This window comes from Mustela putorius, unplaced genomic scaffold (genome assembly GCF_011764305.1).
Source record: "Mustela putorius furo isolate JIRA1106 unplaced genomic scaffold, ASM1176430v1.1 tig00000196_pilon_pilon_pilon, whole genome shotgun sequence".
NCBI classification, from domain to species: Eukaryota; Metazoa; Chordata; class Mammalia; order Carnivora; family Mustelidae; genus Mustela; species Mustela putorius.
The window spans coordinates 10,805,426-10,818,329 of NW_025421310.1; the positions used below are offsets into that span (position 1 = coordinate 10,805,426).

General features: G+C 52.9%; 1 protein-coding gene across 8 annotated transcripts in view; it reads right to left on the reverse strand.

Annotated features, from left to right (window-relative positions):
* FLT3LG (fms related receptor tyrosine kinase 3 ligand) overlaps positions 1–12,904 on the reverse strand; it is a 17,503-nt gene continuing 4,599 nt past the window's right edge. The window contains exons 3-10 of one of the 8 annotated variants that reach the window (XM_013063954.2): positions 10,755–10,835; positions 10,099–10,165; positions 9,202–9,312; positions 8,607–8,660; positions 8,210–8,353; positions 7,649–7,787; positions 3,750–3,931; positions 788–1,011 (exon numbers count right to left, since the gene is read on the reverse strand). In XM_013063954.2, the coding sequence (XP_012919408.2) occupies positions 805–1,011; positions 3,750–3,931; positions 7,649–7,787; positions 8,210–8,353; positions 8,607–8,660; positions 9,202–9,312; positions 10,099–10,165; positions 10,755–10,835 (985 nt within the window). In that variant the 3' untranslated portion in view covers positions 788–804. The other 7 variants (XM_013063955.2, XM_013063953.2, XM_004767311.3 and 4 more) reach the window with 7 other exon arrangements.

Consider the following 12,904-nt stretch of genomic DNA (forward strand, 5'->3'; position numbering starts at 1 on the left):
CCGGGCGAGAGATCACGTGGGGTAGGAAGCGGCTCTACTGAGGCGGGGCTGGCCCGCCTTGGCCGCCATATTTTTGAGGGGCCGCTAATCTCTCGGGGGTTGCCGGGGTGTCTGCGGTGGAGGGATGCGCCGTCACTCGCTAAAGCGACAGCAGGCTGCAGGGCTCGTGGTGGCCCGCAGGGGGCAAGTGGGCTCTCCCTTCAGCGCTCAGTCTGGGCTTAAACGTCTGGATTCTGGTGCCTGCGCTGCCTCCTCCTGACCTGGGCGAACCCCGGCCCTGTGTGGGGCTCAGTATCCCCACCTGTAAAACAGGTGGAAGTAGGTTTTCCTATGAGATCTAAGAGTGTGCGAGGGAGTGACTTCCAGATGACTGCTGGATCTTCTCTTCGACTGTACCCCTTGCCTCGGATGGCCCCCCTCCAGCCCTACCTTCTCAGATCTGACCTCTCACAGTCCCAGGACTTTTTGGCTCAAGAGTCCTTTCCTCCAAAGCGCGTCCTGAGATCTCGGGCTGGGTCAGGTCACCCACCGCGGGCTCCCGGAGTGCCTGGACTGCTGACATTAGAACGTGTGTCCTGCTCAACCGCAGCTCCCTGGGTTGCGAGTCTTCTCCCGCATAGATCAGGAGCCCCGACAGGCCAGCTTCTGACGCGGTCAGGGTCAGCGCTGCAACGCACTGGCTCAGGCCCCTGTCGGGGGTCTCTCGGTACCGGATGAAACTTTGCATTAACAGAAAAACCAGGACTCACACCCCCTGTCCCATCTACAGACAGTACCTGGCCAGAGCTGGTAGAAAAGGATGATTTATATACAGTTTCCTGGGGACAAGGACTTTGTACAGATGGGGATAGTTGGGGCTGGGGCTGTGGGCTGGCGTTGCCTCCATCCTGGGGAGAGAGTGAGCGGGGCAGCGCTGTCGAGGAAGGGACCAGTCTCTAGCTGACTTCCTTGGAGTTCCAGCTCTGTGTCCTCTGGCAGGTGACTCGTCTCGCTGGGCCTCAGTGTCCTCCTCTGTAAAATGGGATGATAGATGTGTCCATCTCATTGGGCCCTCTGGGGATCCGTGGACAGAGGAGAGCACCAAGCTCAGTGCTCTGCACAGACTCAGTACTACAAACAATTCCATTTCCAGTGAGTGCCCACTATGTGTCGTGGCATCACTGTCCAAGAGAACTTTGCAGAGTTCTGCAAAGATGGAACCTGTGAGATCCACGCTCTCCCACACAGCCACCCAGCAGCCATGTGGGAATACTGAGCACTCCAAATGTGCCCACGGTAACTAAGGAGCTGAGTTTTACATTTACCTAATTTAAACTTAAACTGGTAGTGTGCTTATTAGAAGAGCAGGGAAGCAGAGTGGACAGGAGCAAGGATATGAGGAAAACTTCCCAACTGGCTACCCTTTCCCAAAAAAATTGTAATAAAAATTACTGTACAGAAACAAGTGCTGAAATGAAAAATCACTTCAACTTAGAAACTGATCCTGGGGGTCCCTGGGTGTCTCAGTCAGTTAAGCATCCGACTCTTGATTTTTTGGCTCAGGTCATGATCTCAGTGTTGGGGGACTGAGTCCCACAGGTGTGGAGCCTGCTTAAGATTCTCTCTCTCTCTCTCTCTATCCCCTCAATCCCCCAAAGGAAAAAAGAAACTGATCTTGGGTACTTGGAAAACTTGTTTCTTTCTCCTTTTTTTTGAAAACTTTTGTTTCAAAACTTGAGCAGGTCAGTCTACTTTTGCAAATGTAAATTTCAAGAACTCTAAGTAGAGGGGAAGTTATTTGTTTTCTTTGTTTGTTTGTTTAAGTAGGCTCCACATCCACTGTAGAGCCCAAGGCAGGCCAAACCCATGACCCTGAAGTCAAGACCCAAGCTGAGACCAAGAGTCAAGACGCCAACTGATGGAGCCACCCAGGTGCCCCTGGGGAATTTTTTTTTTTTTTAAAGTAATCTCTATGCCTAACGTGGGGCTTGAACTCACAACCCTGAGATCCAGAGTCACATGCTTTACTGACTGAGAGAGCCAGGTGCCCCAATTATTCTAAAGTTTTCAACAACATATATGGCTTGTGATTATTTCCGTTGTGTTCTCTTTAAGGGCTTTGCATGCACTTAAACTTCCAGATGGCTCTATGATAGAAAGACTATTATTAGAGTCTTTTGTATAGATAAGGAAACTGAGGCAGAAGAATGAAAAGCTTAGATTTCCAGAATGCCCAGAGTCAAATCCTGGTTCTGTCACTCATGTGCTCAGTGACTTTTGGCAAATTGTTTACCTCTCTGTGCCTTGGTTTCAGCCTCTGTGAAACAGGATAATCATGGCACCAGCTTCTCATTTAAATTAATTTGTAGAAAGCCCCAGCGTAAGGGCTGTATCACTGAGGCATTGTATGTGCCAACAATTATTGCAAAATGTTTCTTGTTAGAACCTTCTGGGCCCATCAAGAGCCCACTAGGGCCTCTCCAACTTCCTCCTTCCTGGCCCACCTGCCTCCTGCCTCCACACCTGTCTTCCATCACTCACCTCCCCTACCTCCCTGCTGCCCTGGGCAGGAAGTCCCAGCTCCCCTGCTTGATGTTTGAGGCCTAGACTTTTCACACCCACACTCACACCCACCCCGGGCTGAAGTTACTGGAACACCCAGAGCTTTATCACACCTGGAGGGCTTTGCAGAGGTGGTTCTCTCCGCCTGCTTCAGGAGGCCACTCTCTTCAGGCCTGCAGACTCCTGTAGCCAAATAGCTCCCCTGGGGACCCTCACAACCTTCCCCATCCCCACTGAGCTCACCCTCTTTCCCTAATCTCTCTGCTCCCCCCCATTTCCCACTGGGCCAGACCCAGGGTCATCTGTGCCACCTGCCCAAGCCTATCAGTCTCCAGCCCTGTCCTTTTTTTTTTTTTTAAGATTTTATTTTATTTATTTATTTTTAAAGGCTTTATTTCTTTATTTGATAGACAGAGATCACAAGTAGGCAGAGAGGCGGGGAGGTGGGGGGGGGGGGAACCAGGCTCCCCACAGAGCAGAGAGCCTGATGCAGGGCTCAATCCCAGGATCTTAAGACCATGACCTCAGCCGAAGGCAGAGGCTTTAACTCACTGAGCCACCCAGGTGCCCTAAGATTTTATTTTTCATTTTTATTTTTTTTTTAAGATTTTACTTATTTGACAGAGATCACAAGTACGCAGAGAGGCAGGTGAGGGGGTGGGGAAGCAGGTTCCCTGCAGAGCGGAGAGCCAGATGCAGGGTTCCATCAAGCCTGGGATCAAGCCCTGTGTTGGGCTCTCTGCTCAGCAGGGAGCCTGCTCCCTGCCCCCTTGCCTGCCTCTCTGCCTACTTGTGATATCTCTCTGTCAAATAAATAAATAAAATAAAATCTTAAAAAAAAAAATAAGAGTCCTATACCCCACTGACTGAACCAGCTGTGGATCCTCCAGCTCTGTCCTTCTTGATCCCTGACCCCTGACTCTGCCTGACCGTCCTCTCCATCCACATGATGCTGGTCCTAGCCCTGACTCAGGCCTTGTCCTCTCACCCTGGACCCTTAGCCAGCCTCCAGTCTGTCCTCCCTCCTGGCCCCAGCAACCCTCACCCCCAACGAAGTCCAGGGTTCTCAGCCTGCTGAAGGGTTCACCAACACGAGTCCACACTCCACGAGCCACAGGGGCAGGATATCCTGGAGACTGGAGGCACAGGTCACCTGTAGCTGCCAGCCCCCAGACTTCCCCATGCCCTCTGTCCACCTGCAGACTCACCTGCTCCCCAGGGTAGGCTGTCCTCTGCCTCCTTCTCTGCCAGTGCAGGCACCAGGCAGCAGCCATCAGCAGGAGAGCCACGGGCAGCAGCAGCAAGAGCAGCAGCAGGGGGGCCTGAGGGGCTGGCAGGGCTGTGGCCTCCAAGGCCCCGGGACTCCTTGGGGGCAGCAGTGTGGAAGAGTCTGAGGCAAGAAAAAGAGGCTGGGTGACTGAGGAGAAGGTCTGGGCCAGACAAAGGAAGGAAATAAAAGCAGGCTTGGTGCTGGCTGTGTGACCTGAGGTGGGCCACCTGCCTCTCTGTGCCTCAGTCTCCTCACCTGTAAAATGGGGATGTTCATTATACCCACTGGGTAAGGTGGTCACAAAAATTAAACGAGTAGCCACACAGGAAGTTCTTAGAACAGTGTGGCACCAGTCAGTTTGCATTTTCTTTTACAATTTGACATATGTATTTCTAGTGCTTATGTATTGATTAGTTTACTCCTTTTTCCTTCAGTGGGCTGTGAGCTCCCTGTGGGCTCTGGGGTCTTTGTGCCCTCTATACCCCCACCCTGCTACTCTCTCTTCCCCTCACTTGCCAGACTCCAGGCACATGTGCCTCTTCACTGTTCCCTAAACATGAAGGCAGGTTTCTGCCTCAGGGCCTTTGCACTGGCTGTTCTCATTTTCCCAACCCTCAGCTACGTTCTAGCCAACCACCTCACGCCATGATTCGATCACCCTGCTGTAATTTGCCTGCATGGGGCTCAGTACACTCAGATCTTTTCCTGTTAATTACTTGGTTGCATGTTTGTTGCCTGTTGCCTCAATTAGCATGTCAACCCTACAAGTGCAAGCGCCTGGGTCTCATTCTGAGCTGTGTCACTGGGTACCCAGGAGGTGCCTAAGAAAATGTGGTCGAATGAACAAACAGTCATAAATGCAAGTACAAATGAGCAATGAAGCTTAATATAGAGGGCAAGATGATCGGAATTATGGGGAGACAGTAAGAAAATTAGAGGGGAAGGTTTTTAAATATCTTTCTCAGGGATGCCTGGAAGCTCAGTCGGCAGAGCATGCGACTCTTCACCTCACGGTTGCGAGTTTGAGCCCCACCTTGGGTGTAGAGATTACGAAAAATAAAAATAAAGATGAGAACTCGACAGATGCAGTACCAAACACAAGGACAGAAAGCTTCCGAATAATACCAGGGTAAGGTGGGGAGAATACGTTCACACAGACTCAACCCTGATCCTGCCAAGAAAATTAATCTCATTTTTTCTTTTCCTCCTAAGACAGGGTCAGTTATAGAACTTGTTATGGACTTGGCCACAAAAGTAAACTTTTTTTTTTTTTTTAAGATTTTAGGTACTTATTGGAGAGAGAGAGAGAGAGTGCGCGCGAACACACGAATGGGGGTCCAGGAGAGGGAAAAGCAGGCTCCCCACTGAGCAGGGAACCCAACGCAGGACTCGATCCCAGGACCCCGGGATCATGACCTGAGCCAAAGGCAGAAGCTTAACCAACTGAACCACCCGGGAGCCCCAAAGTAAACCTCAATATGCTGGGCCAAGTCAAGTATCCACAGCGCATAGTCTCTCACACACTCTGATGACATCATTTCTCATTGATCCCTTAGAGCCGTGGTCTCTGTTGACTCTGAATTCCCACGTGCCATCCTTGTTAAATACACACCTGTGAGAGAGACTTAGTAGGGGATAGAGGATGTAAAATATCTTACTAATTAAAAAAAAATACTTTAAATCTTTAAAACAAAACAAAACAAAATAGAATCGAAAACACAGTATCAGGTATGTGTTCAAATAGTACTGCTTTGGAGACATTTGGTTAAATATGATTTGTGATTTCAATGATGAATTTTTTTTAAAGGTTTTATTTATTTATTTAACAGGGAGAGAGATCACAAGTAGGCAGGGAGGCAGACAGAGGGGGGCGGGGAGCAGGCTCCCTACTGAGCAGAAAGCCAGATTCAGGGCTTGATCCCAGGACTCTGGGATCATGACCTGAGCTGAAGGCAGAGGCTTTAACCCACTGAGCCACCCAGGCGCCCCTGTGATGAATTGTTTATTTATTTATTTATTTATTATTTTTTAAAGATTTTATTTATTTATTTGACAGATAGAGATCACAAGTGGGCAGACAGGCAGGCAGAGAGGAGGAAGCAGACTCCCTGCTGAGCAGAGAGCCCGATGCGGGGCTCGATCCCAGAACCCAGAGATCATGACTTGAGCCGAAGGCAGAGGCTTTAACCCACTGAGCCACCCAGGCACCCCTCAATGATGAATTATTAAGAATAATTTTAAAGGGGCATCTGGGTGGCTCAGTCGGTTAAGTATCTGCCTTTGGCTCAGGTCATGATCCATGGTCCTGGGATCAAGTCCTGCATTGGGCTCCGCGGGAAGCCTGCTTCTCTCTCTCCCACTCCCCCCTGCTTGTGTTCCCCCTCTTGCTGTGTGTCTCTCTGTCAAATAAATAAATAAATAAATCTTTTTAAAAAAGAATAATAATTTTAAAATTATGAAGCCAATAGCATCGTTCTAAAGGACTGATTTGCTGCTGTCCAAGGCTAAGGGTGGGAATTATTCAAAGGGGGTCAAGTTAAGTCGTGGGATTGCAGTGGGGATCACAAGAAGGCACACGTATGATAAAATTGCAAAGACATCTATGCTTTTAAGGAGTAAATTGTGTCCCTCAAAATTCATACATTGGAATCCTAACGCGACCTCATTTGGAGACGGTCTTTACACCGATAATCAAGTTATAATGAGGTCATCAGGGCGGGCCCCTCAGCCCATATGACAGGTGTCCTTATAAAAAGGGGAAATCTGGACACGGAGGCGTGCACAGAGGGAGAAAGCCAAGTGAACGTGAAAATGGCCATCAGCAAAGCCCAAGGAGAGAAGCCTGGAGCAGAACCTTCCCTCTGAGCCTTGGGAAGGAGCCAATCCTACCGACGCTTTGATTTCAGACCTCTGACCTCCAGAATCTGACATAATGTAGGTCTGTTGTTTCGATCACCCAGTTCGCGCTACTTAGTCCCGCCAGCCCTAAGGTACCAACACGCGCGGGCACACAAGTGCGCATGCGTGACTCGTAAACTGGGCATCAACTCTGGACTATAGGGCGGGACTGTACCCTGCCGTATTTCTGGTGTGGCTATCGTGCTATCAGGAATGGGAAGCATGGGTAAAGGGCGTCCAGGACCAGCCCCCCACCCCACCCCCTGTACAATTTCTTTGTACCCTCCTTTGAATCTGGAATGATTCCAAAAGAAAACGTTTTAAAAACAAGACCACCATTCATTTTCTACAAAAGTAACGACCGTGAACATTCAATTGGGGAGGGTGGGGGAGTGAATTCACTTAAAAAAAAAAAACAACAAAAAAACCCCCCAAAACCTTTAAAAACCTTGGTCGTTAGAGGGACCCATGGATGGCTCGTTGGTTAAGCCTCTGCCTTCAGCTCAGGTCATGGTCTGAGGGTCTTGGGATAGAGCTCCACATCGGGCTTTCTGCTCCGTGGGGAGCCTGCTTCCCCCCCCACCCCCACCCCTGCCTGCCTCTCTCCCTACTTGTGATCTCTCTCTGTGTCAAATAAATAAATAAATAATCTTTATAAAAACCAAAAAACCTTGGCTGCTAGAGAATCTGCACTTACATAAGCGGTTGCAATGTTTCTACAGGACAGGGCTGCCTTGGAGAAATAGGCAGGGGTTATGGTTCCCTTGTCAGAGGTGAGGAAACTGAGACCCAGCTAAAGGACCGAACTTGGGGGAACACGCCCAAAGTCACACAGCCAGTGGGAGCAGAGTGGGGTCTGGGCTGACCAGGACAGGGTATGTGAGGGGCTGTGGGATGGGGGAGGGGAGGGGGGCTGGGGGATGCTGGGGGGGCTTTTACCCGGCTGACACTGCAGCTCCAGACACCCAGAGAAATTCCTGCGGGTGATCCAGGGTTTCAAGGCTGCCAGCTGCTGGGAGGTGTCCTGCAGGAGGTGGGAGATGTTGGTCTGGACGAAGCGAAGACAGCTGGGGAGGGGCTGGGGGCAGGGGAGGGAGACGTCACCAGGGCTTCGCCCCCACAGTCTGCTCAGGCCAAGGGCCTTCCCTGCCTGGCAATGCCTACCAGGGGCCCTCCCTTGGAGGCCTGGGTCACAGAGGGAGTTCGGACCACTGCCCCCCGGGGTTGCTAGGGGGAGAGAACCCCTCTGCAGCGCCCAGCAATAGAACCTGAGAAATAAACTCGGAATCGGTGCACTGGGCCCAGGACTCCCGCCCTCATTTAGTCTCTGGAAAAGTGCTCTTTCCAGCAAGGGGATTCCCAGGGGGCCGGGGGTTCAAGCCCCACCTCCCCTGGGTTGCTAGTCAAAGGAAATCTTCAGCAAGGTCTAGCATAGCTTGGCTTCCAATCCCCAGGAAGGCAACTCGCTCCCCTAGCTTGTCCCCCAAGTTCAGGGCTTACCTGGAAAGCACATAAAGTGACAAAGTGTATTTCCGTGTTGACGTTCTCCAGTAGAATTTGCATGTGGGTCCCGGCCACAGCCTTGAGCCGTCCTATCCAGTGCTGGGCCAGGACCAGGCGCCAGAAGGCCCCGCAGAGCTCGTCCTGGGAGAGACAGCTCCAGCTCGGGTCCGCCCGGCAGAGGTGGCTGGGGGCTTGGACTGGTGGGGCAGGAAGGGTGAGGGGCTGGGGCTGGGAGTCCTGCATCCCCGGGATGGGTGGTGGGGGAGGGAGAGGAGGAGGAGGAGGAGGAGGAGGAGGGGACGGCAGCCGGTCGGCCTACTCTTCCCCCGAGGGGCGGTGCTTCTCAAGTCTCTCCTTCCCACCTCAGCCCTAGCCCCGCCCATCGGTGACTCACGTCCTGCAGGTTGGAGGCGACGGTGACCGGATAGTCCTGAAGCAGGTAATCAGACTGCGGGAGAAAACAGGGTCAGGCCGGGCTGAGGACGGGAGAAAATAGAACTATGGGGATGCAGAGGCAGAGAAAGAGGGGGACAGTGAGCCGAAGGGGACAGAGACCCACACACAGAGGGGACAAATGAAGAGAGCCAGGTACAGGGACACACAGAGAGGGGGACAGTGGGCCAGAGGGTGGAGGACAGGGACCCAGAGAGAGGGGGACAGCGAGCCAGAGAAAGTGCGGGATAGTGAGCTGAGGGGCACAGAGACCCACAGAGAGGGAACCAATGAAGAGAGTATGGGACAATGACCCAGAGAAAGCAGGACAGCAAGCCAGAGGGACACAGACACAGGACACAAGGCCAAGGACACAGAGAGTGCGGGACAGGGACCCACAGAGAGAGGGGGAAGACAGGGACCCAGAGAGGGGGACAATGAACCAGAGAAAGGGGACAGGGAACCCTAAAGAAGGACACCTAGACGGGGAGGTCGGTCCCAGTGACGGAGCCGGGGCCTCAGGCAGGCGCCCGGGGAGGCCGGGACATGCCCCTCACCAGCTTGTGGATGGTGGCCGAGAAGGTGGAGGAGATGGGGCTGTGGCTGAAGGAGCAGTCAGGGGTCCCGCGGAGGCCAGGGCTGAGCAGCAGCAGCAGCAGCAGCGAGGTCTGGGGGCGCGACACGGGGCGGGGGCGCCCTCTGTTGGCTCTACACGCACCCCTCGCCTGCGCCCCCCCAGCCCCCATCTGTCTCTCTGCCGTCTTTCTCCTTTTCCAGGTCTCATTCCTTCCCGTCCAGGGCTCGGCCCTCCTCCTTCTGGCTTCCGTGTCCCTCTGAGAGCAGCCTTCCCGAGTCTCCTCTCTGCCTCTAGGCTGGCCCTTCTGGCTCCTCTCCCCATCTGCCAGCTGTGCCCGAGGCTCCCATCTCTCCTTGCCTCAGCCCCAGGCTTTCCCTCTCTGCTCCTCTCTCCCGTTTCTCTCTCCGCCTGTGTCCTGCCTTCCCGTTAGTGTCCACCTCCCTCCATTTCTTTCCCCCACCCCTGCCCATGTCCCCCTCTGTCCATGCCCCTCTCCTCTGTCCATGTCCCCCACCCCTGCCCATGTCCCCCACTCCTGTGCTGTGCACATACCCTGCCCTGTCCGTGTCCCACCCCGTCCATGTTCCCACCCCTGCCCATGTCCCCCCTCCTCTGTCCATGTCCCTCTCCCCTGCCCGTGTTCCCCACCCCTGTGCACGTACCCTGCCCCACCCATGTCACACCCCTGCCCATATCCCCCACCCTCGACCATGTCCTCACCCCGTGCATGTTCCCCTGCCCTGTGCATGTGCCCCACCCCTTCTTTCTCTCCCTTACCCCTGTCCTTGTCCCCCTCCTCTGTGCATCTGCTCTCTCAACTCCGCCCACCTTGGTACTGCTCTGCCTTTCCCCCGCCTTGTCCCCCAGGTATACGCACTGTTGGGCTCCCGGCTGGCGCCAGCACTATCATCTCGGCCGGAGGCCCCTCATGCCTATGGCCGGATCTTGGAGGGGACAGAAGAGGGAGTCTCAGACCCTCACACCCCAGCCCCTTCCTCACCCGCCCCTTCACCTCCCCACCCCTCCCTTGGCTCCTTGATGTGGCTAAGTTTCCGCCTCCTACTCCCTCGGGCTTCCTGCGTGAGCCCCAGTTATGGTGAAAACTCATCTCCCCTTCTAAGAACCCCGACGTCCGGTCCTCGGAACCCTTCCCAGGCCAGGGACCCAGCGACCTGACCCCCATCCCTCCTCCCTCATCCAGGAGAGGGACCCCAGCCCCGCCCCTCGGGGACCCAGAGTCCATTTCTCCTCACGCACCAGGCTTGCCCCGGCTGGGCGTGGAAGGGGCCAGACCGGGTGACAGCCAGAGATCGAAAGCGAAAGGAAATTTTGGGGGGCGACAGTGAGCTGGGGTGGATCTGGCTGAGGCGAGGGGCGCCACCTGGTGGTGACAGGTGGCGGCCGACTCGCGCCCCCAGAGTCCTGAGCTGGGTGGAAGCTTGGCTGTGACACATGACAAAGGGGGAGCTGCCCCCAGCCGGAAGCAATGCCTGCAGGGCAAGGAGGCGGCCAGCCTGGGGCCTTCATTCTTGCCTTGTATAGGGAAGACTGGTCGGAGATGGACAGAGGCGCCAGGAGGAGGAGGGCCGGGCACTGGACGGAGTGGATTGGAACCTGGAAAGAGAGAGACAGAAGGGGGTCCAGGCGGGGTGGGGGGATGGCAGGTGAAGGGTGCGTGCGGGGCCAACAGGGCATCCCCACCCCGAGCCCACAGACCTCCCTGTTGTTGCTGTCCTGCCCTGGCCTCCGGGATTGCCCCTTGTGACATAGCCTCACCACCATCTTGGATGTGTGGGCTAAGGGTAGTTTCTGGGGGGCTCCAGGGATCCTTGGCTTGTATCTGCATAACTCCATCCCCAACTCTGTCTTCACCTGGCCTTCTTCTCTAGAAGTGTCTCTCCTCTGGGTGTCCCTTGTAAGGACACTTGTCATGAGATGTAGGGCCCACTTGGATAACCCAGGATGATCTTTGCTCAAGATCCCCAACTTTATTATATCTGCAAGAACTGTTTTTCCAAATAAAGTCACATCCATAGGTTCCAGGGGTAAGAATGTGGACATATCTTTTGGTTGACCATTCAAACCACTAAGTTCTCACCAGGCTGTTTCCCACCTCTGGGCCTTTGCACATGCTCTCCTCTGCCTGGACTGCTCTCTAGCCACATCAGATCCTCATGGTCCTTCTGGATACAGTGCACGCACTCATCATCAGGGAGAACCAAATCACACCCACAATGAGATCACCACACACCAGTTAGGACGATCACCATCAAAAAGATGGAAGTGTTAGGGGGCCTGGGTGGCTCAGTCGATTAAGGTCTGGTGGCAATGTAAGTGGATGCAGCCACTATGGAAACTGGTATGACGCTTTCTCAAAAAAATACTGTGAAAATAATAGAACTACCCCATGATGCAAAAATCCCACATCTGGGTATTTGTTCCAAGGAAATGAAATCAGTCTCTCAAGAGGTATCTCTTTGTTCACTGCAGCCTCATTCACAATAGCAAGATAAGACCTAAGGGTCCACTGATGGATGGGTGAATGGAAAAAGAAAATGTGGTATACACACACAATGGAATCTCTTTCGGCCATAACAAGAAGGAAATCCTGCTGTTTGCAACGACGTGGATACATCTGTAGGATGTGATGCTAAGTGAAATAAGCTAGAGAAAGATGAATCTTGTAGGGTATCACTTATATGTGGAATCTAAAAAAGGCAATTCAGAGTGCGAGTAGTCCCAGCCTGGGGCTGGAGTGTGTGTGTGCAGGGGAGATGGGGAGATGTTGGTCAAAATTCACGAAGTTCTGAGGATCCAATGTACAGCATGGTGATGATAAATAACAATACTCTATTGGGGCGCCTGGCTGGCTCGGTTGCTTAAGCATCCAGCTCTTAATTTCGGCTCAGGTTACGATCTCAGGGTCGTGGGATCGAGCCCTGCATCAGGCTCTGCACTGGGCGTGGAGCCTGCTTGGGATTCTCTCTCTCCCTCTGCCCCTGCTCCCTCTCTCTCTCAAAAAATAATAAACTCTAAACAAAACCAAAAAATCAATACTGTATTGTCTATCTGAAATTTTCTAGAGGTTGGTTTTTGCTTTGCTTTTGGGTATATCTGAATTTTGTTTCCAGTTTGATTAAGACAGTGTTTTCATCAGGCACAAAAAGGTAACTTTGTGAAGCGATGGGTGTGTCCATTAACTTGATCACCATAACCATTTTACAATGTATGGGTATATTAAGTTACCATGTTCCATACACTTAAAAACCATGTTGTATATCTAAAACATATATAATCTTTCCTTGTCAATCATACCTTAATAAAGCTGGAAAAAAGCTTCAACACTCATGGCAACTTCCTCTGGAAGGTAGCCAACACACATCTTTCCCTCCCTCATACACACACACACACACACGCTCACGTAGTTTGGGCAGGGTGCCATCTCCAAGCACTCCACGTGCCCTGAGTTTCCTCTGTTATTATAGTACATGTCACTTTACCTTCTGTCTTCCAGCCAGAGCTGAGCCTACCTCTCCTCTGCTCACACACCTTCTGTGGCTCCCTATTGCCCTTAGGACAAATTTCCAGCCCTTCTGCCACAGGGCCCACTTTCCCTTCATCTCTTCCCTTCACCCCCGGCCCCGTATAAGATCCTCAGTCCTTAGCTCCAAATCCAGCCTGGC